The following is a 27,781-nucleotide window of genomic DNA, read 5'->3' as shown; positions in this document are numbered from 1 at the left end:
CTGGAGAATTCCGTGGACAGAGGAGCCTGGCAGGCTACAGTCCATGGGGTCGCAAGAGTTGGATACAACTTAGCGACTAAACCACTACTGTAGTACAGTATACTGTGATACGTTAATCAAAACCACTAACAGTCATCGTTATGTACTTTTCTTAAAGAATTTTTTTCTAAATTTAGATTTGAGCTAGTTAAACAGTATGAATTATCCAGTAAAGTCAGAGGTAAATTATATTAAAATATTTCGAAAGCATCTGTTTTATCTATTTGCTTGAATTCATAATGTGAGAGGTAAGTAACAGATTAAATTAAAATAGATGAGCATGTTTTCACAATCAGTTTGACATCATAGAATATTTTTAGGGCTCGAGGGATTTAAAAATCTACCTAATTCTTTTATCTTCTTTCCCTCCCTCACTTGAAATTGATTTTACAAGGTTCCCAAATAGTATGTGAGATTTCTTTTCTAAAAATTCTCACTGATAAGTGGAAATGTGAAGGACAGTTTTTTTCTGGTATGAGCCATTTTCCCCAGTTACTCATTTCCAGGAAGATCTGGATTGTGAAAAGGTCTACAGTTTACATTCCTGCAGCATTTCAGATCTTCTCTTGACCACAGGAAAACAATAGACATCAATAATATTCCATTAATTTTGTCATTGTTTAACCTGGGACAAAATACTCCCAGTGGAATGTTGTTTGAATTATTTCTAGGTGAGAAAAATAAGAAAAATAACAATATTAGTTACAGAACTTTTCTTTTTTTTAACTGTAATTTTATTTTTTTTTTCATTTATTTGTATTAGTTGGAGGCTAATTGCTTTACAATATTGTAGTGGTTTTTGCTGTACAGTGAGAACTTTTCAGTAACCAGTTTCTTTTCCTTGACAGAAATTTGCTCTGCCCCTAACTTGATATCATAGCTGGTAGCAAAACCACGCACTGACAGTGATATTTCATTGTTTCTGTAGATGTGTTCTTTGTGCCATTGTCCTGGAGCGACGATTGGATGCGATGTGAAAACTTGTCACAGGACATACCACTACCACTGTGCGTTGCATGATAAAGCTCAAATACGAGAGAAACCTTCACAAGGAATATACATGTAATTATTTAACTTCTCTTAGCTCTTTTAAAAGTCATACTTGCTTTAGATCTTTGTAAAAAACTTTTGCCTGATTCCAAGCATCTCATCATCCGTTGTAAAGGGTGTTTTTTGGTAGGGAATTGACTGCTTTGAGAAATAGCATAGAAAGTTGAATGATAAGCTTTTTGGAATCTAGTGAATGGGGTGAAGTATACTGTTCATTCTTAATTTGAAAAGTGAGTTGGTTTGTTCACTTGGTAATTTTTAATTTTTTTCATTTTTTGTAGGGTTTATTGTCGAAAACACAAGAAAACTGCACATAATTCTGAAGGTACGTCATTCCGCCACTTTTTAATTTCAAGAGGGAATTTGAGTGAAATATGAGCAAATTATACTATATTAATTTTCACCACAAGAGGTGTCTTAAAATTGAATGCTATTTGAAGAATTAAGAAAAGCACTCAGGTGCTTGCTTTAGCAGCATATATACTAAAATTGGAACAATTCAGAGAAGATTAGCATGGCCCCTGTGCAAGCATGACATGCAAATTCATGAAGCATTCCATATTTTTTGCAACATTGTAAATCAACTATACTTCAGTTATATTTATTTATTTATTTTTTCAGTTATTTTTTTAAAGAAAGAATACTTAACCCAGTTCCTACAGAGGTTCAAAGCCTTTTGAGAGCAGTTTTATTATATCTGCAAGTGAATTTTTGTTCCTATTATTAAGATTTATAATGAAGATATTTAAGTATAGAGAACACGTTTGTTCATTTTTAATTAAGTTAAGGCACTATAAAAATTACTCAAGTTATGAATGAACCAGAACAGTGGGGAAAAAAGACAGAGAAAAGCATTCGTATAAACTAATGTGAAAAGTTTACATTAAACTAATAGTGAAAAAGATCTGAGTTTTTAAAGAAAACTTTTACCTTAAAATTCCTGTAAAGAGTACATGGAGAATATATTTATCTTTAGGGGGAAATGATGCTAGTGGTTATGGGTTTCTGTGTTCAGGTAACTATGTTAGTGGATTGTAAAGGTAATAATTATAGAGTCCTTGCTACTGTCAGATAAGGAAAACGTGGACTAGAAATACTGGTACATTTTGTGATAAACAAGCTATCTGTTGAATTTTTATTCACATTGTAGTACTTTCACCTCTCTTAATACAGACATGTTCATAAGAAGTAATCAATTTAAAAATACAAACCTTTAAAATTATTTTATGGTTTGTTTTCACTTAAATTTGTACAAAACCAGGACAGTCATGTTTATAGTTAGCCAAGCTGTATAGTTGGTCTTTAAAAGGTATGGGAAAGTTCTGAAACTGAATTCTGACTTGTTTCAAATTTCTCATACAGATGGTTTTGATACTCTTACTAGCAATATGGAAAGCTCAGATTTAATATGAAATTGTTCTATCCTTCCACTTAGATTAGAGATCTTTCAAATTTTTTTTTTCTAACCAATATTTATTTATTTATTTTTTAATTTATTTTTTTTCCATTTATTTTTATTAGTTGGAGGCTAATTACTTTACATCATTACAGTAGTTTTTGTCATACATTGAAATGAATTAGCCATGGATTTACATGTATTCCCCATCCCGGTCCCCCCTCCCACCTCCCTCTCCACCCGATCCCTCTGGGTCTTCCCAGTGCACCAGGCCTGAGCACTTGTCTCATGCATCCAACCTGGTCTGGTGATCTGTTTCACCCTAGATAATATACATGTTTCAATGCTGTTCTCTTGAAACATCCCACCCTCGCCTTCTCCCAGAGTCCACAAGTCAGTTCTATACATCTGAGTCTCTTTTTCTGTTTTGCATATAGGGTTATCATTACCATCTTTCTAAATTCCATATATATGTGTTAGTATACTGTAATGGTCTTTATCTTTCTGGCTTACTTCACTCTGTATAATGGGCTCCAGTTTCATCCATCTCATTAGAACTGATTCAAATGAATTCTTTTTAATGGCTAAGTAATATTCCATGGTGTATATGTACCACAGCTTCCTCATCCATTCGTCAAATTTTTGTTAGCTTCTGAGAGCATGTTGCTTAGAATTAAGAATGATTTGAGCCTGCTGTTTTAGGAAGTTGTCTCTTTTATAAAGACTTACCTAATTATCAGTGTTAGCACATTAAAATTTGTGGCCCTTTTTGATTTCTTAGGTCTTGGTTTTATAATACAAAATAGTATTGTTTTCTCTTTAGTACCAGCTTAATCTAAATACTTTAGAAGTGCTGGTTAAAGATTGTCTTTAGCAAAAACTTATCATTAAGATAAACATATTGTACAAACATAAGAACAGAATGTTTTTTAATTGATAAAGTGCAACTGATAAACTTTATAGTGTTTTCCTCCAGTTTTTTCATTTAGTTCTGGAATTGAGTTGAAAAACCTTTAGTGAAAGGTTAAGAATAAGCTTTCTCACCTTTCATTGCTTCAGATTTTAACAATGTATTTATTTGATTCTCTTCAAAATTTTAGTGAGCATATGTAGTAAACCAAGGATTGAGACTTAATGATCTGACAAATGCAAGTCTATCAGCATACTGGGGCAGGGTATTTAAGGGTGGCAACAATGATTATTCCCTCAGTTTCTGAAGCTGATAGTACCATCTAGTGGTGGAGATAAGTCACTGCAGGCTACACAAAGGGAAATAATTTTAACCACTGTTTTGTTTTGAGAAACTTTTTAATGAGGAAGATTTAAGTTCATACTTTTCTAGAGGACTTTTCTTTTAATAGAACTGGCAGGAATACTACAATTCAAACTTATGATACAATTGATTTGAAATTTGGGTTCGGTGTATACTTTGATAGCACATTGGGGTTCCCTGTATTATTGACATATGTAGTGTGTGTATATACTCATATTGTAGAACTTGAGAGCATAACTGTGCAATTTAAAAATATGGCAATTTCTATTTATTGAACTTAGATCTTTATCACATTTATCTAGCTTGAATTTATTAGATATTGGTTGCTTTGTCAGAAACAGAACTTCCACTTATCCATTATTCTAATGGGAAACATATGTTCTACTTTATGATTGTAATTTATGGTGGGGGGTTATAGGATTGTATTTCAGGGACTGTCTTTGAGAACTGTACAGCACTAGTCTATAGAGCAAAGAGGAATTGATACCTTTGGCAGTTTCTTGATCATTTGCCATCTGTGGCTCAGTACCTACTTTGCTAATACTTAAAGTGATAAATATCATAATTCAGTTTGTTATGTTAGCTTGATATAACATGAACTGTGTTTTGAAATATTAAATTTGAGAATCTCTGTACCATCTTCCATACTTTTGCCTTTTCCAGAATGTTATATACTTCGAATCATACAATATGTAACCTTTTCAGATTGGTTTCTTTGACTTAGTTGGCCTTTGCGGGGAGGGGGATTAGTTGTTAATGCTTTCAAGAAAGGATTCAATGGACAAGAAGAGATTGAAGGTACAAGGAGGAGGATTGAGTGCACAGGTGGAACAATTGCCCTGTGATAAGGAGAACCTTTCCACTGTAATAGAGAAGGAAGATAGGTGGTTCCTATTAGGTCTGTTTGTGAGGGAAAGTATAGGGAGATGGGTGAGTGTTGGCAGTTGAAGGAGAGAATTTTAAAATACTAGTTGTGAAGACCAGGGGAGAAAGTTTACCTAAAGAAATTTAAAGTTTACAGACCTTATTGGAACAGTTGAGGTTAGTAACCCTGAATTTATAAAATGATTAAAAAAGGTTGCGTGACATTTCCTTCAGCAATTCGGGATCCTGGGTGTAGCACAGAGAAAGTGACTAGTTGCTTCATTCAGAATCAGGATTTTTGGCAACCCACTCCCAAGATTCTTGGCTGGAAAATCCCATCGACGGAGGAGCCTGGTAGGCTACAGTCCAGGGGGTTACAAAGAATCGGACCAACTGAACGACTTCACTTTCTTTCTTTATACCAACAGATAAATCATACTGGATGAAATGAATGGCAATTTAATTTCTGATTAACTCCTTAAAAAAAAAGAATCAGGATTTTTTCCAAGTGAGTTCAACAAAGAAGTAAAGGGATAGGAAGTTTAGAATATTTGCTAGAGAGAAATAAACTGAAAGGAATTAATAGACTGGAGGTCCTGGTAAGACTGAAGAACAGTGAGAATGAAACTACTTAGGAAAGCAATCATCTGTGGTCCCATGATATGAAGCAATGATTTCAGAGATAGAATCCTTTTAAGTGATTATGAGGTATCTGGGTGTGATTATAGGGATTAGGTGGTTGATGGAGGACATTAGTGAAGATTAAGGAAATGAATGACTGCGTGTTGCTTGGATTGTCCATGTGGGCAGTGAAATCACCCAGGATGATGGCAATTTCCAATCTTCATTACTTTTATTCAGTGGAAATTTAGGGAGATCTTAATGTGGTATCAAGGTCTTTAAAAACCTTTTCAATTTAGGTGCATAGAATAGATTTATGAAGTACTAGAAAGGCAGCTTTCCTCTCGTCCTTGTCCTTGTTTCTCAGTTTCCAAATTTTTTCGCTGAAGGCAACATCTAGGATCAGTTTCTTTTTTGTCCTTCAAGAGCATTAATATGCATACATTAAGCATATGTATAGCTATCAGTTTTCTACCTTGCAGGAGCATATGAAAATGTTTATTTCCTCGATAGTCGGTATTAATACTTCTACAGTATACTTCTACTCACTGACACGTGTCTGTCCCAGCTCTGCTCTTCCCCAGCTTTGTGATCTTGGGCAAAATAATTTTAACTTTTCTGAATTTACTTTTCTTATCTGTAAAATGGGGAATGGAGATGATGACTGACATAACTTCATGGGGCTGTTTCAAGACTCAGATGAAATAATGCATGTAAACTGTATAGCACATCTGGCATAGTAAAAACTCAAATGTTAGGTCTTATATTTTGGGTATTTGCATTTATATATTAGATGGAAAAGGGCAAGATGTAGAGCAGTATGCTTGGATTTGCATATGCATAGAAAATAACAGCTGACATTTATTGAGAGTGTCTATGTGCCAGGCCCTGTTCTAGATTAAGTACCTTAACTCTTTTAATTCAAGAACCCTCTGAGGTAGGTCTCAGGTCCAAGGACATCTGTGACAACAGATCCAGGATTCAAAACCAAGCTCTCTATCCTTGAGACTGAGAAAAGAAGCCCTAACAGTAGTACCTTGAGAAGGGAGGGAGCAAATATGAAGAAAGGGAAGCAAGAAAATTAGGTCAAGGCCTGGGAGTGCAGAGCAGTTGGAATTGGAAGGTGGAAAGGAAAATTTTTCCTTCTTTCATGCAGATAATTTTTTACAATTATTATTAAAAATGATAACTTTAAAAAATGTTAAAGTATTCTCACAGTTTTGAATAGGAAAAAAACCAGTAAGCAACCATGAAAAATTTAAACAAAGGTGCTGTGACTAGCTTCCTACTCACATTTTCATGTGCAAATAATTTTCAGAATAAATTCCCTAAAATAGTATTGCTGGGGTCAAAAGGTTTAATCTTTTTAAGGTTCTTAATCCACACTGCCACGCTACTTTCTAGAAAGATTGTGCTAGATTATATTCCCATCAGCAGTGGCTGACTTTACCCCATCCTTTCACCACATTGTATGTTATGAATTCTTTTAAATGCAAAGGTAGTATACTGCCCATTGTTAAAAAAAATTTAAATAGTACAATAGTACTATTAAAGTAATTCAGAAAGCCCCCTCTTCACCCCAGAATCACACTCTTTGAGTAACTACTAATAATGGTTTGTATATCTTCTCAGAACCTTTCTTACATACATACAATCTTACATATGTATCCATATATGCACTATTCATAATACAATGGCATTATAGTATATATATAGGTGATGTTGTGCAACTTGTTTTTTTCTTTCTGTGATATATCAGACACCCTTCTCTGTCTGTATACAGATCAACCTCATTCTTTTTAACAGTTGTGTTATATCCCATAGAATAAATAGAACTGTAGTTTACTTATAGATTTCTCTACTTTAAAAAATCACCTTGGGACTTCCCTGATGCTCCAGTGGTTGAGACTCTGTGCTCCCAACGCAAGGGCCCTGGGTTTGATCCCTGGTCAGGGAACTAGATCCCACATGCTGCAACTAAGACCCAGTGCAACCAAATAAATACAAACAAACTGTTTTAAAAACTCACATATCTATTTTTTCCACATACAAATAAAACTGCCTTGATCTTCCCTATACATATGTGCTTATGTACTTATGCAAGTGATTCTATAGGATAAAGTCTTAGAAATGGGGATGGCAGGTGAGAGTCTATGCATTTAACATTGGAAATAAGTACTATAATATGTATCAGCATTGTATGAGAGTGTCCAGTTCCCTATACCTCTGCTGGGTATTATCAGCCTTGTAACCTTTACCCATCTGATTATCTCATTTAATTTCCATTTCTCTTATCACTAATAAGGTTGTGCTTCTGCCCATTTTTTGGGTCATTTATATTTCTTCTGTGAACTGTCAGTTCTATCTTTTACATGTTTTTCTTTCTAGGTTTATCTTTTCAAAATTGATTTGAAGTGCTCTCTGTAAAGTATAGATATTAATTCCCTGCCACTAAATGGCTTTTTAGGTGTCCTAACCCCCAAATTCTCTTCATTTTCTTCTATTACATTTATAGTTTGTTATTGTACTAGATTTTTTTGGCTCCATCTCTTAATTTTTTCATATGGTAGGAGAATAGGAATCTCAGTGTTTAGAAAACAGGTAGCCATTTGTGCCATTATGTCTCTCCCCAACTCATTTGAAATACCACCATTATCATACTATGATTTCCCATGTCCATATAAGTTTGTTTTCACCCTAGCTTTCTCTTCTGCTGATATGTGTCTATTCCTATGCCAGTGTTTTTAAGTACTGTTGCTTTATGGTATATTTTGATATCTTTTTTAAAAAGATAGTATTATACATTTACTGTTCCAGAAAGCTGGGGAATCAACTTAAGTTCTGTCTTTTCACAACATTTCATTAAATAAGGTTAGCAAGAACTGATACCATTCTAATCTTGATCCGGTTCATCCAGAGTATCATTTATCTCAGTATAGTTGTGCGGTTTCTTTTATGTTTGTATTTCTAACCCATTTCTTGTTGGATTTATTGTTTTTATAATTAAAGATTGCTATTTTGATAGGTGAAAATGATATATCACTTAATTTACACTGACTCTAGAAAAGTCAAATTTTCTCAAAGTATATTTAACTATTTATGTTCTTTGAATTATTTGATCACAGTTTATTTTGATCATATTTTTCTGTTAGGTTCTTAATCTTTTATGAGCTTATCAGATCATAAAGATACTAATCCTTTGTCATAAGTACAGAAGATATTTTTCCAGTTTATTGTTTGCCTTTTAAATTTATCATGTATTTTTTTTACTTTCAGAAGTTTATGAGTCTAATATAGTTAAATTTTGTCAATCTTGTGTGATTTTTTTTTTACTATTGCTATTAAAGTCCCCTGAAATTTTATACTGAATTACGATTTCATATTTAGGACAGACAGATATGCCATGTAGAAAGCTAGACATCTTGGCCTGATAATAAAATCAGTTAAGTAATTTCTTTATAGGTATTTAACAATGTAGTGTTATTATAGTGCTAATGATTTTTGTTTTCATTGTAAATGGCAGAATATTATGTATTTTACATATATGATATAGTATGTACCAGGATGATTGAAACATTTGGTTATGATATTTCATTTTAATTTTTGGTATATACAGGTAAGTCTAATAGCTTTAATGAAATTGTGTCTTAAGAATTCTCAGATTAAATGTTTTAAAGAAAGTAGGTGGTATGTTCTGATGTTAAATTTGCTATAGTGTTAAGATTAGAATATATCTTTAATTGACTTGTCTGTCTTCACAGGGAGAGTTATCCAGATTTTCGCCTATAAAACTCTCCCCCTCCCCTTTTTCTTCTCTCAGATTCTACCATAGTTAGGTGAAGTTACATTGATAGAAGTTTTAGTAACTGTTTTTTGCAAATGATCTAATGCTCTCAGTTCCTTGAGTTTATATGTGCAAGTACACTGCTTAAATTACCCTTTTCTTATCATAATGAATGTGCATTTCTTGCTTTAGAAAAACTCCTTAAATATTTATTAGGAAAGATCAGCATCTGAGAATAGGAGTTAATACGCTTTCTCATGGAGAAATTAGTCTATGGAATTATAGTCAATAATTTATGGTAAAAGAAAAATCAAAATAGGTATTAGAACTGTACCTAAAACTTTCTATAGTTTGACTCTAAGACTGAATATTTGGTTTTTATATCTTTTGAATACTAAATACATTGTCTTATATACTGTATGCCCTCGATAAATAAAATTTTTGTGGTGAATAACCAAATAAAACACCTCTATTAGTGGTACAAATTCTTCTAAAATTTCTGGGAAGTACAGTTCTGAAACTTCTACATTAATTTTATTTAATCCATTAAAGTATGTACAGACAGCCTGCAACATAGCTTTCCTACCACTTACGTTAGAAATTCCTTTTATACTTTGGAAGTGAAAGTGTTAGTCGCTCAGTCGTGTCTGACTCTTGTGATCCCATGGACTGTAGCCTGCCAGGGTCCTCTGTCCCCGGAATTCACCAGGGAATAATACTGGAGTGGGTTGCCATTTCCTTCTTCAGGGGATCTTCCCAATCCGGGAATTGAACCCCGGTCTCCTGTATCACCTGCGTTGCAAGCAGATTCTTGACCATCTGAGAGCCACCAGGGCTTAATATTTGTTTACTTGATCAGTTGGTTAGCTCATTTGTAAATGACTTCTTTGTTGAATTAGGTCTTTTGATTTTCATGTTAGTTTAAAGAGCTATCTATAACAGTGCTGTCCAGTAGAACTTTTCTGCTATGATAGAAACATTCTATATCTGTGATGTCCAGTAAAGACTTATCTTACTGCATGTGACTAATAAATATTTAAATGTGGTCAGTCAGACTGAGAAACTGATGGTTTAATCTTATTTCATTATAAATGATTTAAATTTTTAAAAATGCATGCTGCCAGTGGCTGCTATATTGGACAGCACAGATATACCATGGGCTTTCCAGGTGGTGCAGTGGTAAAGAATCCACCTGCCAATGCAGGAGACACAGGTTCAATCCCTGGATTGGGAAGATCCCCTGGAGGAGGTGACTGAGCTTCCCTGGTAGCTCAGTCAATAAAGAATCCTCCTATAGTGCAGGAGACCCAGATTTGATACCTGGGTTGGGAAGATCCCCTGCAAAAGGAAATGACAACCACTCTAGTATTCTTGTCTGGAAAATTCCATGGACAGAGGAGACTGGCAGGCTACAGTCCATGGGGTCACAAAGAGACATGACTGAGGGACTGAGCACACATGCATGTTATATCTACTTTATTTTCATTTAGTTTTCCAAGTTATGGTAAGTTTATTTTTTGGGTAATTTTTCTGATTTCACCAATAGTGTGAGGGAAAACTCTTTGAAACCTATGGTTCAAAAACAAAAACAAAAACAACACAAGATCTAATTCTTTTTTAAAAAATTATTTATTTTATTATTATTATTTTGGCTGCACTGAGTCTTCGTTGCTTTGCATGGGCTTTCTTTAGTTGTGGCAAGTGGGGCTACTCTCTAGTTGTGGTGTGTGGGCTTCTCACTGCAGTGGCTTCTCTTGTGGAGCACAGGCTCTAGAGAGTGCAGGCTTCAGTATTTGCGGCTCACGGGCTCTAAATTGTGGGCTCAGTAGCTGTGGCTCATGGTCTTACTTGCTTCATGGCATGTGGAATCTTCCCAGACCAGGGATCAAACCTGTATCCCCTGCATTGGCAGGCGATTCCTATCCACTGTGCCACGAAGGAAGTCCAATAAGATCTAATTCTAAAATTTCCCTTATTAGTATTTGGAAATGTTTACTGAATTATGTGCACAGTCGGGATCACAAAACTTGTTTCCATAGAATTATAAATTTGATGGAAATAATTAATATACAATGATTGTAATAAAACTATTTCTTTGTATTTGATTTTCATTGCATTTGTATGAAATGTTAGGGATCAAACATACCACAGACCATTTCTCCTCATATCCTGAGGTGATATTCTGAGGAGAAACGTATGTTCTAAGGACCCAAGAACTAATGCTCATTTTAAGATTGGTCCATGTGAATAAAGCTTTTCTTCATTTTTAAGCAGCTGATTTAGAAGAAAGTTTTAATGAACATGAACTGGAGCCTTCATCACCTAAAAGTAAAAAGAAAAGCCGCAAAGGAAGGCCACGAAAAACTAATTTTAAAGGACTGTCAGAAGATACCAGGTCCACATCCTCCCATGGAACAGATGAAATGGAAAGTAGTTCCTATGTAAGTAGAAAAATGTTGGATTCTTACTTTTGTGTCAACATGAGTATACCTGTGTTTATAGGTGAAGTTAATCATTTGAAGTGTCAACTAAGCTTGAGGTACTGGTAGCATATTTTTTATGGATTTTTTTCAAGTTTTTCTTTTTCTTTCACATTTGCAGAGAGATCGGTCTCCACATAGAAGCAGCCCTAGTGACACCAGGCCTAAATGTGGATTTTGTCATGTAGGGGAGGAAGAAAATGAAGCCAGAGGCAAACTGCATATATTTAATGCCAAGAAGGCAGCTGCACATTATAAGTGCATGGTAAGTATGGTTCTTTTTATATGCTTTTAAATCCAAGTTTTGGAAAGGCATTTAGCTAGTAACCAAATATAGAACTTCCCTCCACAGTATTGGTGTTTTAGAATTAGGAATAGCATATCATATGTTCCCAAATCTTTTTTAAAAGTATAATTGACTTACAATATTATATGTTTCAGACATACACCATAGCAATTCATTGTTTTTATATATTACAAAATGATCACAATAAGATTAGTTACCATGTATCATACAAAGTTACTACAATATTATTGACTAGGTCTCCTATGCTGTACATTACATCCCCAGTTCAGTCGCTCAGTTGTGTCCGACTCTTTGTGACCCCATGGACTGCAGCATGCCAGGCCTCCCTGTCCATCACCAACTCCTGGAGTTTACTCAGACTCATGTCCATTGAGTCAGTGATGCCATCCAACCAATCTCATCCTCTGTCATCCCCTTCTCCTCCTGCCTTCAATCTTTCCCAGCATCAGGGTCTTTTCAAATGAGTCAGTTCTTTGCATCAATGGCCAAAGTATTGGAATTCAGCTTTAACATCAGTCCTTCCAATGAATATTCAGGACTGATCTCCTTTAGGATGGACTGGTTGGATCTCCTTGCAGTCCAAGGGATTCTCAAGAGTCTTCTCCAACACCACAGTTCAAAAGCATCAGTTCTTTGGCGCTCAGCTTTCTTTATAGTCCAAACTTCACATCCACACATGACTACTGGAAAAACCATAGCTAGATGGACCTTTGCTGGCAAAGTAATGTCTCTGCTTTTTAATATACTGTCTAGGTTGGTCATAGTTTTTCTTCCAAGGAGCAAGCGTCTTTTAATTTCATGGCTGCAGTCACCATCTGCAGTGATTTTGGAGCCCCAGAAAATAAAATCTCTCACTATTTCCATTGCTTCCCCATCTATTTGCCATGAATTGATGGGACCAGATGCCATGATCTTAGTTTTATGAATGTTGAGTTTTAAGCCAACTTTTTCACTCTCTCCTCTTTCACTTTCATCAAGAGGCTCTTTAGTTCTTTGCTTTCTGCCATAAGGGTGGTGTCATCTGCATATCTGAGGTTATTGATATTTCTCCCCATAATCTTGATTCCAGTGTGTGCTTCCTCCAGCCCAGGATGTACTTCTCATGATGTACTCTGCTTATAAGTTGAATAAGCAGGGTGACAATATACAGCCTTGACGTACTCCTTTCCCAATTTGGAACCAGTCTCTTGTTCCATGTCCAGTTCTAACTGTTGCTTCCTGACTTGCATACAGATTTCTCAGGAGGCAGGTCAGGTGGTCTGGTATTCCCATCTCTTTCAGAATTTTCCAGTTTGTTGTGATCCACACAGTCAAAGGCTTTGGCATAGTCAGTAAAGCAGAAGTAGATGTTTTTCTGGAACTCTCTTGCTTTTTTGATGATCCAACGGATGTTGGCAATTTGATCTATGGTTCCTCTGCCTTTTGTAAATCCAGCTTGAACATCTGGAAGTTCATGGTTCACATATTGCTGAAGCCTGGCTTGGAGAGTTTTGAGCATTACTTTGCTAGCGTGTGAGATGAGTGCAGTTGTGCGGTAGTTTGAGCATTCTTTGGCATTGCCTTTCTTTGGGATTGGAGTGAAAATTGACGTTTTCCATTCCTGCTGAGTTTTCCAAATTTGCTGGCATATTGAGTGCAGCACTTTCACAAAATGATCTTTTAGGATTTGAAATAGCTGAACTGGAATTCTATCACCTCCACTAGCTTTGTTTGTAGTGATGCTTCCTAAAGCCCACTTGACTTCACATTTCAGGATGTCTGGATGTTGGTGAGTGATTGCACTATCGTGATTATCTGGGTCGTGAAGATCTTTTTTGTATAGTTCTTCTGTGTATTCTTGCCACCTTTTCTTAATATCTTCTGCTTCTGTTAGGTCCTTACCATTTCTGTCCTTTTATTGTGCTCATCTTTGCATGAAATGTTCCCTTGGTATCTCTAATTTTCTTGAAGAAATCTCTAGTCTTTCCCATTCTATTATTTTCCTCTATTTCTTTGCATTGATCACTGAGGAAGGCTTTCTTATCTCTCCTTGCTATTCTTGGGAACTCTGCATTCAGATGGGTATATCTTTCCTTTTCTCCTTTGCTTTTCACTTCTCTTCTTTTCTCAGCTATTTGTAAGGCCTCCTCAGACAACCATTTTGCCTTTTGCATTTCTTTTTCTTGGGGATGGTCTTGATCCCTGCCTCCTGTACAGTGTTATGAACCTCCGTCCATAGTTCTTCAGGCATTCTGTCTATCAGATCTAATCCCTTGAATCTATTTCTCACTTCTACTGTATAATCATAAGGGATTTGATTTAGGTCATACCTGAATGGTCTAGTGGTTTTCCCTACTTTCTTCAATTTAAGTCTGAATTTGGCAATAAGGAGTTCATGATCTGAGCCACAGTCAGCATTCCAGTCTTGTTTTTGCTGACTGTGTAGAGCTTCTCCATCTTGGCTGCAAAGAATATAATCAATCTGATTTTGGTGTTGACCATCTGGTGATGTCCATGTGTAGAGTCTTCTCTTGTGTTGTTGGAAGAGGGTGTTTGCTATGACCAGTGTGTTCTCTTGGCAAAACTCTATTAGCCTTTGCCCTGCTTCATTCTGTACTCCAAGGCCAAATTTGCCTGTTACTCCAGGTATTTCTTGACTTCCTACTTTTGCATTCTAGTCCCCTATAATGAAAAGGACATTTTTTTTTTTTTTTTTTGGGAGGGGGGGTGTTAGTTCTAGAAGGTCTTGTAGGCCTTCATAGAACTGTTCAACTTCAGCTTCTTCAGCATTACTGGTCGGGCATAGACTTGGATTACTGTGATATTGAATGGTTTGCCTTGGAAGCGAACAGAGATCATTCTGTCATTTTTGAGATTGCATCCAAGTACTTGCATTTCAGATTCTTTTGTTGAGTATGATGGCTACTCCATTTCTTCTAAGGGATTCCTGCCCATAGTAGTAGATATAATGGTCATCTGAGTTAAATTCATCCATTCCAGTCCATTTTAGTTCACTGATTCCTAAAATGTTGATGTTAACTCTTGTCATCTCCTGTTTGACCACCTCCAATTTGCCTTGATTCATGGACCTAACATTCCAGGTTCCTATGCAATATTGCTCTTTACAGCATTGGACTTTACTTCCATCACCAGTCACATCCACAACTGGGTGTTGTTTTTGCTTTGGCTCCGTCTCTTCATTCTTTCTGGAGTTACTTCTCCACTGATCTCCAGTAGCATATTGGGCACCTACCGACCTGGGGAGTTCATCTTTCAGTGTCCTATCTTTTTGCCTTTTCATACTGTTCATGGGGTTCTCAAGGCAAGAATACCTTGCCTTGGTTTGCCATTCTCTTCTCTAGTGGACAACATTTTGTCAGAACTCTCCCTCATGACCCATCCGTCTTGGGTCGCCCTACACGGCATGGCTCATTTTTCATTGAGTTAGCCAAGGCTGTGGTCCACGTGATCAGATTGGTTAGTTTTCTGTGATTGTTTTCAGTCTGTCTGCCCTCTGATGGAGAAGGATAAGAGGCTTATGGAAGCTTCCTGATGGGAGAGACTGACTGAGGGGGAAACTGGGTCTTGTTCTGATGGGTGGGGCCATGCTCAGTAAATCTTTAATCCAATTTTCTGTTGATGGGTGGGGCTGTGTTCCCTCCCTGTTATTTAGTTCCTTAGTTAGTTCAGTCGCTCAGTCGTGTCTGACTCTTTGCCACCCATGAATCGCAGCACGCCAGGCCTCCCTGTCCATCACAAACTCCCGGAGTTCACTCAAACTCATGCCCATCGAGTTGGTGATGCCATCCAACTATCTCATCCTCTGTCGTCCCCTTCTCCTCCTGCCCCCAATCCCTTCCAGCATCAGGGTCTTTTCCAATGAGTCAACTCTTCGCATGAGGTGGCCAAAGTATTGGAGTTTCAGCTTCAGCATCAGTCCCTCCAATGAACACCCAGAACCTATCTCCTTCAGGCCAAACTATGGTGGAGGTAATGAAGATAATGGCGACCTCCTTCAAAAGGTCCCATGCACACACTGCTACACTCAGTGCCCCCAACCCTGCAGCAGGCCACCGCTGACCCATGCCTCTGCCAAGACTCCTGGACACTCACAGGCAAGTCTGGGTCAGTCTCTTGTGGGGTCACTGCTCCTTTCTCCTGGGTCCTGGTGCACAAGGTTCTGTTTGTGCCCTCCAAGAGTCTGTTTCCCCAGTCCTGTGTAAGTTCTGGCAGCTCTATGGTGGGGTTAATGGCAACCTCCTCCAAGAGGGCTTATGCCATACCCAGGTCTGCTGCACCCAGAGCCCCTGCCCCTGCGGCAGTCCACTGCTGACCCATACCTCCACAGGAGACACTCAAACACAGTTCTGTCTCAGTCTCTGTGGGGTCTCTGGGTCCTGGTGCACACAAGGTTTGTTTGAGCCCTCTGAGTGTCTCTTTTAGATTATGTTCTATAATCCCAAATCTTCATAGACTCTAGATTTTAAAATATATAGTGTTTATGATTTTAGTGGGATTTAAAGTAATCCTGATTGTAGTTACTATGTTCCAGATAATCCATAATTAACAGTCTTAGAACTAAAAACATCACCTTTATAAACTTGTCTTGGAAGCTATGTTTAGACTCCACTATAACCTGGTAAAAATCTCTCTTATTATACTTCTTACATTGTATTGCAGTTATTCATTTATGAGCCTTAATTCCTTGTGGGTAAAAACTGTATCTTATCTTTGCATCCTTAGATACAGGTCTGACATATGGTATATGTAAGCATATTTGAAATAGGTTGTATTGAAATTACTCATCCCATTGATGGTTAGGTTCTAAAAATTATATTATTTATAGAATTCCCTACTGGTCCAGTGGTTGGGACTCTACACTTTCACTGCAAAGGGGCTGGGTTCAATCCCTGGTTAGGGAAGGAAGATCCCACAAGTCATGTGATATGGCCAAAAATTTTTTTTAAATTATATTACTTATTTCAGGAGTTCTTAATCAGAGACACATATCAAATTTACCTGAGGAGGTTTTTCCAAAATATATATCCCTGGAGTAGATCCCAAACATGTCTAGTTTGAAAAAAAAATCTATGGGTGATTCTTATCTGTATCTGTGGTTGAAATTTGTCATTTGAAACTATTTTTTTAAACTTTGTGGAAATGTAAAATAGTTGAGATGACAGGATGACACTGCTGAACTCTTCTTGTTTAATGAAGCATTTAATATTGTTTCTCTACTGGCAACATTAGTTTTATTCAGTTGTTCTTATTTTGAGTTATATTTTAGTCAGACATGTGGATAGATTAAAAATATATTTGAGTCAGTACTTGATTAAGGAAAAGTCATCTTTCTCAGGATATTAAAATAATATAACACATTCTTGCACACATTGTTTAATCTTTTTCTCACAAGGATTCTGAATATTACATGTTTTTGCATTTTTCTTCTCTAGTTATTTTCTTCTGGCACCGTTCAGCTTACCACAACTTCGAGAGCAGAATTTGGAGATTTTGATATTAAAACTGTACTTCAGGAGATTAAACGAGGCAAAAGAATGGTCTGTGCTTTTATGTTTATGCTATGCAACGTTACTCTTCTGACTTTGTGCTTTAAATTTAGAACACATCTTAAATTCATCCAGTCTCCAAAAATTTTAATATAAAGTAGTTCATGTGTTAAAGCAAAGTATATATTTGACTCATTTGTAATATAATAAAGGATGCTGATGTTACTGAAAGTTATTCTTCTTTCTATGTAACTTCATTACTTAAGAGAATTATATGGAGATTTATATTTCAGGGTATTTTGAGAGTCTTTTAATAAAATAAATGAGGATGTGAATGTGACACACCTTATTAAGTTTAAAATGTTAAATTGTTTAAGTTCGCTTTTAAGAAAAATTTCATGACCCCAATAGAGTATTGAGAACCTCCCCATGTTGTTATTCATTCTTTTTTTTTTTAAATAAAAGGAAAAGATTTTTTTCAGAGCTTTCTGTTTAAAGTTCACATACACAGTTGTCTCTTAATATGTTTATCATAGCTTTAAAGTTTCCTTTATAAAATGTGCCTAAGTCTAATGTTTTTAAACATACTGAATTACTAATAAATAGCTTTAAGAAATATTGGCATCTTTATTTGATCAGTTACTCCTTTACAGTTTATGAATATTATAAAATGTCCTAGGAATGCAAAATATTTAAGACAGCAGTTGTCTCTAGAAATGATTTTATTTAAAAAATTTTTTTGTGAAAATTTTCAAACATCAAAATTAGAAAGACTAGTAACACACGTCTATCCATCACCTTGACTCGTCAGTTATCAAGAATTTGTGGTACTCATTTCATCTATGCCTTTTATTCTTGTTGCTTGAGGTATTTTAAAGCAGAACTGAGACTTCATATCATTTCACCTCTACATATTTCTGTATGTATCTCTTAAAACTTGGGCATTTTCTTACCTAACCACAATGTTATTACAACTTACAAATTAACAGTGAGTCTTCAGTATCATTTAACACCTAGCTTGTATTTGTATTTCCCTAGTTGTCTTAAAGCTATCTTTTTAAAGTTGGCTTGTGTGAATCAGAGGAGGTTCACACATTACATTTGGTTGTTACATATCCCTTAAGTAATTTAGGGCACTTCGTCCTCCCTGTCTTTATTGTTTCTGTTTTGTTGTATGCCATTGACTTGTTGAAGAAAATGAATTAATTGTCCTATAGAACATCCCACATGTTTTATTTGTCTGTTTGCTTTTTCACAATGCCATTTAACTTGTCCCTCTATCCACCAGATTTTCTTTTAAAGTGGAAGTTAGATGTAAAAAACTGATTAGATTCAGTTTTCAACATTTTGGGGGGTAACTCCACAAGTGGGACTATATTGTCCATATTTTATCACATTAGACAGGTCATAATGTCTGATCCTTGGATTCAGGTGGTAAGTCAATCCCTCCATTGTGAAGTTCCCTTTTGATCTGTTTCAGACATTGTTGATCTTTGTCTGAATTGATTAGAAATGACTTTTTCTCTGTGGAACTTCATTTTTGGAGGTATAAAGATTATTGATATCATCTGTTCCATTTAAATCCAGTTCATTTTCTTGATACTTTGATTATTCTTTTAAAAAAGGAAACTCCTTTAAAACAGAATGTGGAGTACTAAAAAAAAATAAAGGGGAAAACAATCACATTATGTTGAGCAATGTTGTTACGTTATACATCTGAAGTCAAATAGGTGACTAGGATATCAATTCAGTTCTCTTGATCAGCTTGCTTACTTCTACATTGTTGACTGTTAGTGTCAGCATTAACCTAGCATTTTCTCATGTGTGCTCCAAAGGAAATCACTCTATCAAGATGCTCTCCCACTGCTCCAAAATTAAAAGGGCATCTGGAATTCAATAAACTTGGAAACTGTTTACTCTACCCTCCCTCCTGGAGGAAAGGCTGTCAGAAGTTCTGCAATCAAGTAATCTGTTTAAAACTAGCATTTCTCAAACTTCTTTGACTATGAAAGTCTTTTGCCAACAATTACCTTAAGTCTTACAAGAATTTCAGCCCCTTAGTCCCTTTCTGCCCTTTTGCCTACTTGGCAGCAATCCCTCTCTGGGGGGCATTGCTTTCCTATCTTCTCATTCTTCCCCCTGGTCATAATAAGAAAGGGATTGATTGCAGGGAAGAGAAGCCAACCACTAAAATATAGAACATATTTTTTATGTGTGTTTACCAGTATTAAGGAGTGTTCCTTTTGTGTTTCAATGTCAGATTGCTGATGGTTAGTAGAGTTAAATAATGGAAACATCAGGGGTGACTACATACTAGAAAGTCAAAGTATGATTTAGATTGCAACATTATTTAATATATATGCTATACTAGAAGTTCAGTGCACTCTCCTTCAATAGAAAAACTGGCTGTTTTCTTTGTAACATGGAATGTCTTGCTGAAATATGGCTAAAATAGAAAAACTAAGATTGCATAAACTTAGAAATACTGCTTATAATTATTCTTTCTCTTCCCCTAAACAGAAATGTACACTTTGCAGTCAGCCCGGTGCTACTATTGGATGTGAAATAAAAGCCTGTGTTAAGACTTACCATTACCACTGTGGAGTACAAGACAAAGCTAAATACATTGAAAATATGTCACGAGGAATTTACAAGTAAGAGAACAACAATTGTCCATTTTCCTAAACTTGTCAGTAAGTAACTGCCCTTAAATAGATGACATTAATTTACTTGCTCACTCTTCTTAGGTGATGTTTAGCCAAGTATAGAATACTGAGGACTCTGTATGAGTACTGCAATGGCATTTTCCTCTGCCTAGACATCGCTGGATTAGCATTTGGTTATCCACTGTTTGTTATGCTTCTTATGTGCCTGGCATTGGGCTAGGAGCTGGGCATACAACAGTGATCAAAATGGACACAGACTGTGTCTTCATGGAAGCTCACAATCTAGTGGGAGGAACATATCAATCAAATGGCCACATAAATAAATACACAATCACAAACTTTATAAATGGTATAACATTGGTCCTCAACTTTTTTGGCACGAGCTTTCCGGTTCCGAACCAGAAGACAGTTTTTCCGTGGACTGGGGGTGGGGGTGGGGGGAATGGTTTCAGGATGATTCAAGCCCATTACATTTATCATGCTAATGATAATCTTTATTTGCAGCCACTCCCCAGCAATAGCATCACCACCTCATCTCCACCTCCAACCATCAGGCATTAGATTCTCATAAGGAGTGTGCAACCTAGATCCCTTGCATGTGCAGTTCACAGTAGAGTTCGCCCTTCTATGAGAATTCAGTGCTGCCACTGATCTGACAGGAGGCGGAGCTCAGGTGGTAATGCAAGCAATGGGGAGCAGCTGTAAATACGGATGAAGCTTGGTTTCCTCATTCACCGCTCACCTCCTGCTGTGTGGCCTGGTTCCTAACAGGCCATGGGCTGGTACTGGTGGGGGTTGGGACCCCTGATGTAAAAGTTCTGTTACAAAGTGCTGTGACAGCATATAACAAGGAAGAGCTAACCTAGTCTGTAGTGGAGGAGTGTCTAGGAATATCCTTAAGGAAATAGTGCTTGAGCTGAGATATGAAAGGCAAAATGGATGTGGATGTTGGGAAGGTGTTCTAGGCAGAGAAAACAGCGTGTGCAAGGCCCTAAGATGGTACAAAAGCCAGGGTGCAAATGGTGGGCGAGGGATGGTGGTAGGAGGCTACTGCTGAAAGTCCAGGTGAGAATCGCTGGTAGATTAGAATAGTAGTTGTGAAGATAGAAGTCTAAACGTACTCTTGGAAGACTGATGAAAGAGTAAGGTTTGGAGATTTGGAATTACATGTTACCTTCGTTTTTTATGGTCTTCTCCTTACCTTGTGCTGCATTGGACTAGTGGTATCAATATGAATCTATAATGGTTCCTATTGTTTAATCAAATGGAGAATAAGTTGATAGGGATCCTTGAATATTTATTTGGTTTGTCTTTGCAAGTTGTAAAGGACTTCTTTGGTCTCACATTCCCAGTGTGCAATAAACCAATGACCCAGAGTCAACTACTTCATGGACAGAGCAGTTTGTGTCAGCAGTCACCAAGCCATTTGGGTGACTGCATGAGGTGCTAATGCTGTATTATAAACTTGGCCAAACTTTGCTTAATAATAAAGGCACATGTTTTTCGAATAAATTCTATCAAGGCTTTAAGGAACAGATAATTCCAATGTTATTTTTAAAAGTCCAGCACATAGCAAAAAATGGAAAACTTCTTGATTCATTCTGTAACACTTGCATAGTTGTGACACTAAACCTGACAAAGATACCATTTAACAACAGAAATTTAAAAACTAGAGACTGATCTTACTTTTATAAATATATGTACCAAAATCCAAAATAAAATATTAGAGAAAATCAAATCCAGGGCTGTAGTCTAACAATTTAAAGATTATTCAAAATTAGGAATGTGACCTATTATAATTAATAAAGAAAAATCCTAGCACTTTCCTAGTGGAAACTGAAAAGACATTTGATACCATTCAACATCCATTTCTGAATTTTAAAGTAAGGTAGCAAAAGTACTCTTGGTTGTAAGCTAAGAGTGTTAAGAGGAAAAAACAGCTGCTTTGGCATTTACTTTAAAGGACCATGGTTCTTAACCAGAACTGATCCTTCAGTTCTGGAGGTGGAGAGAGCCCTCTTTAAAAATGGTCATATCTGGGCCCTATCCTCATAGTAGGTTGAGGCCCAAACCATGTATTTTATGACTCGCCAAGTGATTCTCAAGTTCATCTCTAATTGAGAACCACTCAAAGGCAATGGCACCCCACTCCAGTACTCTTGCCTGAAAAATCCCATGGGCGGAGGGGCCTGGTGGGCTTCAGTCGATGGGGTGGCAACGAGTCGGACACGACTGACCGACTTCACTTTCAATTTTCACTTTCATGCATTGGAAAAGGAAATGGCAACCCACTCCAGTGTTCTTGCCTGGAGAATCCCAGGGATGGGGGAGCCTGGTGGGCTGCCGTCTATGGGGTCGCACAGAGTCGGACACGACTGAAGCAACTTAGCAGCAGCAGCAGCAGCATACCAATACACTTTCATGCAGATCAGCAACAAGACAAGGGTGCCAACTACCAATGTCACTTTCACTGTTCTTCTGGAGGGTTAAGCTGGTACAAGTAGGAAAGGAAGGAAAATGTATAGTAAATATTGTGAAGGAGAAAAATTGTCAATATTACTGATTTCATTGTCTACCAAGAAAATCCAAAGAAATCAACTCTGAATTTATTAAAAATTTATAAGAGCTCACTCAGTAAGGCTGCTGAATATGAGATGAATTTTTAAAAAGAATTCCATGACAAAAAAACCCCCACAGTTCCATGGCAACCCACTCCAGTACACTTGCCTGGAGAATCCCATGAACAGAGAAGCCTGGCAGGCTATAGTCCATATGGGTCACTGAGACTCAGACACGACTTAGCAACTAAACAACAAATAGCTAGTTAAAAAATGTAAAGGAAAACTGTCTCCCACTCCCCCCCCCCAACTCTTACCCCTCTTCACACACACACACATATACCAAAGGTTAACTTTGTTTTAAAAAATAGCATCTTACACAGGACCCCAGTGAATGACAAAGTATATTATGATCCTTGATAGACTCAACTTTGAAAGATACCTGTTCTTCCCAAGTTATATATTTTAATACAATTTTAATTAAATCCAACTTTTTGATAGTTTTATCTAAAAAAGTAAATGTAGTATTGCTGTTAGTAATGATTGTTACCTTATATAACTGGAAAAAGAAATAGAAACTTAAACAAGATAGAAGTTTGTTTCTCTCCTGAAAGACGTCCAGGGGAAAGCAATGCAGGTGTGGTAGGCAGCTTTTCAGTGTTATCATTGGTCCCCATTTCCTTCTTCCCATTGCCGTCTGCTGAAGGAAACAGGGGCAAAGGAAGATGAAAGGACAAAGTTGCTGTTGCTCTACCTGAGTCAGGCTTTAATCAGCCTTCCTGAAATTTCCATACATTCAGCATCTCATTTGCCAGAATTTAGTCACATGTCCAAAGGAATCTGGGAAATACACTTAGTGGACACATTGCTACCCAAACAAAATATGGTTTAGTACTATGTAGGTAAGGGCAGGGATAAATACTGGAGTGGCCAACTAATCTTTATCACATGAAGCCAAGAAAATGTTTAATGCAATTGAGAAGAGAAATCTTCCTGTTATATATCAAGGCCAATCATATAGTATAGTAGTGAAAATAGTATGGTACTGGCCCAGGGATAAATATCACTGAAGATAGATCCATATCTTTGTTGGAATCTTAGAACCTAAGAAGATGCCTTAGTGGGTATTGCTGCTATCACTAATAATGCAATGAAACTTTTTGCACATACATGTTCTTACACTGTTGTCCGCTCAGTCCTCACAAGGAGACTAGTAGTAAAATATTTATATTAAGGTTTAGGTCTCCAATGATAAACTGCTCTCCATTTTCTATCTGTGGTTCTTTAGAGAATTTAAATATTTTGCTTTTATTTGGGGAGAGGCAGAGTTTACAGAGGAAGTTTCGTCTCCTGGTTAACCTGTGTGTGTTGCCAGTAAGGACTTCAGTTCAGTTCAGTCGCTCAGTCGTGTCTGATTCTTTGCGACCCCATGAACCACAGCACGCCAGGCCTCCCTGTCCATCACCAACTCCCAGAGTCCACCCAAACCCATGTCCATCAAGTCGGTGATGCCATCTAACCATCTCATCCTCTGTCATCCCCTTCTCCTCCTGCCCTCAATCTTTCCCAGCATCAGGGTCTTTTCAGATGAGTCAGCTCTTCACATCAGGTGGCCAAAGTATTGGAGTTTCAGCTTCAACATCAGTCCTTCCAATGAACACCCAGGACTGATCTCCTTTAGGATGGACTGGTTGGATCTCCTTGCAGTCCAAGGGACTCTCAAGAGTCTTCTCCAACACCACAGTTCAAAAGCATCAGTTCTTTGGCACTCAGCTTTCTTTATAGTCCAACTCTCACATCTATACATGACTACTGGAAAAACCATAGCCTTGACTAGACAGACCTTTGTTGGCAAAGTAATGTCTCTGCTTTTTAATATGCTGTCTAGGTTGGTCATAACTTTCCTTCCAAGGAGTAAGTGTCTTTTAATTTCATTGCTGCAATCACCATCTGCAGTGATTTTGGAGCCCAGAAAAATAAAGTCAGCCACTGTTTCCACTGTTTCCCCATCTATTTGCCATGAAGTGATGGGACCAGATGCCATGATCTTAATTTTCTGAATGTTGAGCTTTAAGCCAACTTTTTCACTCTCCTCTTTCACTTTCATCAAGAGGCTCTTTAGTTCTTCTTCGCTTTCTGCCATAAGGGTGGTGTCATCTGCATATCTGAAGTTATTGATATTTCTCCAGGCAATCTTGATTCCAGCTTGTGTTTCATCCAGCCCACCGTTTCTCATGATGTACTCTGCATATAAGTTAAATAAACAGGGTGACAATATACAGCCTTGATGTACTGCTTTTCCTATTTGGAACCAGTCTGTTGTTCCCTGTCCAGTTCTAACTTGCTTCCTGACCTGCATACAGGTTTATCAAGAGGCAGGTCAGGTGGTATGGTATTCCCATCTCTTTCAGAATTTTCCACAGTTTATTGTGATTCACACAGTCAAAGGCTTTGGCATAGTCAATAAAGCAGAAATAGATGTTTTTCTGGAACTCTCTTGCTTTTTCGATGATCCAGCGGATATTGGCAATTTGATCTCTGGTTCCTCTGCCTTTTCTAAAACCAGCTTGAACATCTGGAAGTTCATGGTTCACGTATTGCTGAAGTCTGGCTTGGAGAATTTTAAGCATTACTTTACTAGCATGTGAGATGAGTGCAATTGTGCGGTAGTTTGAGCATTCTTTGGCAATTGCCTTTCTTTGGGATTGGAATGAAAACTGACCTTTTCCAGTCCTGTGGCCACTGCTGAGTTTCCAAATTTGCTGGCATATTGAGTGCAGCACTTGCACAAAATCATCTGTTAGGAGTTGAAATAGCTCAACTGGAATTCCATCACCTCCACTAGCTTTGTTTGTAGTGATGCTTCCTTAGGCCCACTTGACTTCACATGCCAGGATGTCTGGCTCTAGGTGAGTGATCACACCATCGTGATTATCTGGGTTATGAAGATCTTTTTTGTACAGTTCTTCTGTGTATTCTTGCCATCTCTTCTTAATATCTTCTGCTTCTGTTAGGTCCTTATCATTTCTGTCCTTTATTGTGCCCATCTTTGCATGAAATGTTCCCTTGGTATCTCTAATTTTCTTGAAGAAATCTCTAGTCTTTCCCATTCTATTGTTTTCCTCTATTTCTTTGCATTGATTGCTGAGGAAGACTTTCTTATCTCTCCTTGCTATTCTTTGGAACTCTTCTGCATTCAAATGGGTATATCTTTCCTTTTCTCCTTTGCTTTTCACTTCCCTTCTTTTCACAGCTATTTGTAAGGCCTCCTCAGACAGCCATTTTGCTTTTTTGCATTTCTTTTTCTTGGGGATGGTCTTGATTCCTGTCTCCTGTACAATGTCACAAACCTCCATCCATAGTTCATCAGGCACTCTGTCTATCAGATCTAGTCCCTTAAATCTATTTCTCACTTCCACTGTATAGTCAGGGATTTGATTTAGGTCATACTTGAATGGTCTAGTGGTTTCCCCCACCTTCTTCAATATCAGTCTGAATTTGGCAATAAGGAGTTCATGATCTGAGCCACAGTCAGCTCCTGGTCTTGTTTTTGCTGACTGTATAGAGCTTCGCCATCTTGGCTGCGAAGAATATAATCAGTCTGATTTCAGTGTCTACCATCTGGTGATGTCCATGTGTAGAGTCTTCTCTTGTGTTGTTGGAAGAGGGTGTTTGCTATGACCAGTGCATTCTCTTGGCAAAACTCTATTAGCCTTTGCCCTGCTTCATTCTTTACTCCAAGGCCAAATTTGCCTGTTACTCCAGGTGTTTCTTGACTTCCTACTTTTGCATTCCAGTCTCCTATAATGAAAAGGACATCTTTTTTGGTGTTAGTTCTAGAAGGTCTTGTAGGTCTTCATAGAACTGTTCAACTTCAGCTTCTTCAGCATTACTGGTCGGGGCATAGACTTGGATTACTGTGATACTGAATGGTTTGCCTTGGAAACGAACAGAGATCATTCTGTCCTTTTTGAGATTGCATCCAAGTACTGCATTTCAGACTCTCTTGTTGACTATGATGGCTACTCCATTTCTTCTAAGGGATTCCTGCCCACAGTAGTAGATATAATGGTCATCTGAGTTAAATTCACCCATTCCAGTCCATCTTAGTTCACTGATTCCTAGAATGTCGATGTTCACTCTTGCCATCTCCTGTTTGACCACTTCCAATTTGCCTTGATTCATGGACCTAACATTTCAGGTTCCTATGCAATATTGCTCTTTACAGCATCGAACCTTCTATCACCAGTCACATCCACAACTGGGTGTTGTTTTTGCTTTGGCTCCATCCCTTCATTCTTTCTGGAGTTATTTCTCCACTGATCTCCAGTAGCATATTGGGCACCTACTGACCTGGGGAGTTCATCTTTCAGTGTCCTATCTTTTTGCCTTTTCATACTGTTCATGGGGTTCTCAAGGCAAGAATACTGAAGTGGTTTGCCATTCCCTTCTCCAGTGGACCACATTCTGTCAGACCTCTCCACCATGACCCGTCCATCTTGGGTGGCCCCACATGGCATGGCTTAGTTTCACTGAGTTAGACAAGGCTGTGGTCCATGTGATCAGATTGGCTAGTTTTCTGTGATTGTGGTTTCAGTCTGTCTGCCCTCTGATGCCCTCTCTCAGTGCCTACCGTCTTACTTGGGTTTCTCTTACCTTGGATGTGGGGTCTCTCTTCACGGCTGCTCCAGCAAAGTGCAGCCGCTGCTCCTTACCTCGGACGTGGGGTAGCTCCTCTCTCCGCCACCCCTGACCTCGGGTGTGGGGTAGCTCTTCTCGCCACCACCCCTGACCTTGGGTGCGGGGTAGCTCCTCTCCGCCACGCTCATCCAAGTAAGGACTTGGACGCCATTAAAACTAATTTTAGAAAGGGAAATGTTCACAGAGTTGGAGGCTTTCTGCTTAGAGAAGTTTTAACGTTTCAGTGATGTGCTTAGTCACTCAGTCGTGTCCTACTCTTTGTGACCCTTTGGACTATAGTCTGCCAGGCTCCTCTGTCCATGGGATTTTTTTTTCAGGCAAGAATACTGGAGTGGGTTGCCATTTCCTTCTCCAGGGGATCTTCCTGACCCAGGGATTGAACCTGTGTCTCCTGTGTCTCCTGCATTGCAGGCAGATTCTTTACCCGCTGAGCCATCGGGGAAGCCCCCAGTCCAGATATAGTCTACCCATTGGGGGATAACGTAGATTAGTAAAGTAGTGACACAGTAATATTTGTTAAGTTGCCAGGGGAACAAAGCTAAAGAGTTAACCAAAG

General features: G+C 37.7%; 1 protein-coding gene and 1 non-coding gene across 3 annotated transcripts in view; both read left to right on the top strand.

Annotated features, from left to right (window-relative positions):
- Window positions 1-27,781, top strand: part of PHF6 (PHD finger protein 6) — a 56,034-nt gene that overhangs the window by 16,867 nt on the left and 11,386 nt on the right. The window contains exons 4-9 of one of the 2 annotated variants that reach the window (XM_020874065.2): window positions 968-1,101; window positions 1,371-1,414; window positions 11,302-11,468; window positions 11,629-11,772; window positions 17,247-17,351; window positions 19,821-19,954. In XM_020874065.2, the coding sequence (XP_020729724.1) occupies window positions 968-1,101; window positions 1,371-1,414; window positions 11,302-11,468; window positions 11,629-11,772; window positions 17,247-17,351; window positions 19,821-19,954 (728 nt within the window). Of the gene's footprint in view, window positions 1-967; window positions 1,102-1,370; window positions 1,415-11,298; window positions 11,469-11,628; window positions 11,773-17,246; window positions 17,352-19,820; window positions 19,955-27,781 lie in introns of both variants that reach the window. The other variant, XM_020874064.2, reaches the window with a different exon arrangement.
- Window positions 1,553-1,655, top strand: LOC139034050 (U6 spliceosomal RNA). The gene has a single exon (XR_011486522.1). It is a non-coding gene; the product is annotated as a U6 spliceosomal RNA (small nuclear RNA).

The sequence above is a fragment of the Odocoileus virginianus genome, unplaced genomic scaffold (assembly GCF_023699985.2).
Source record: "Odocoileus virginianus isolate 20LAN1187 ecotype Illinois unplaced genomic scaffold, Ovbor_1.2 Unplaced_Contig_21, whole genome shotgun sequence".
NCBI lineage: Eukaryota > Metazoa > Chordata > Mammalia > Artiodactyla > Cervidae > Odocoileus > Odocoileus virginianus.
Note: the sequence above shows the minus strand (reverse complement) of the source record. Positions and strands in the feature narration are given on the sequence as shown.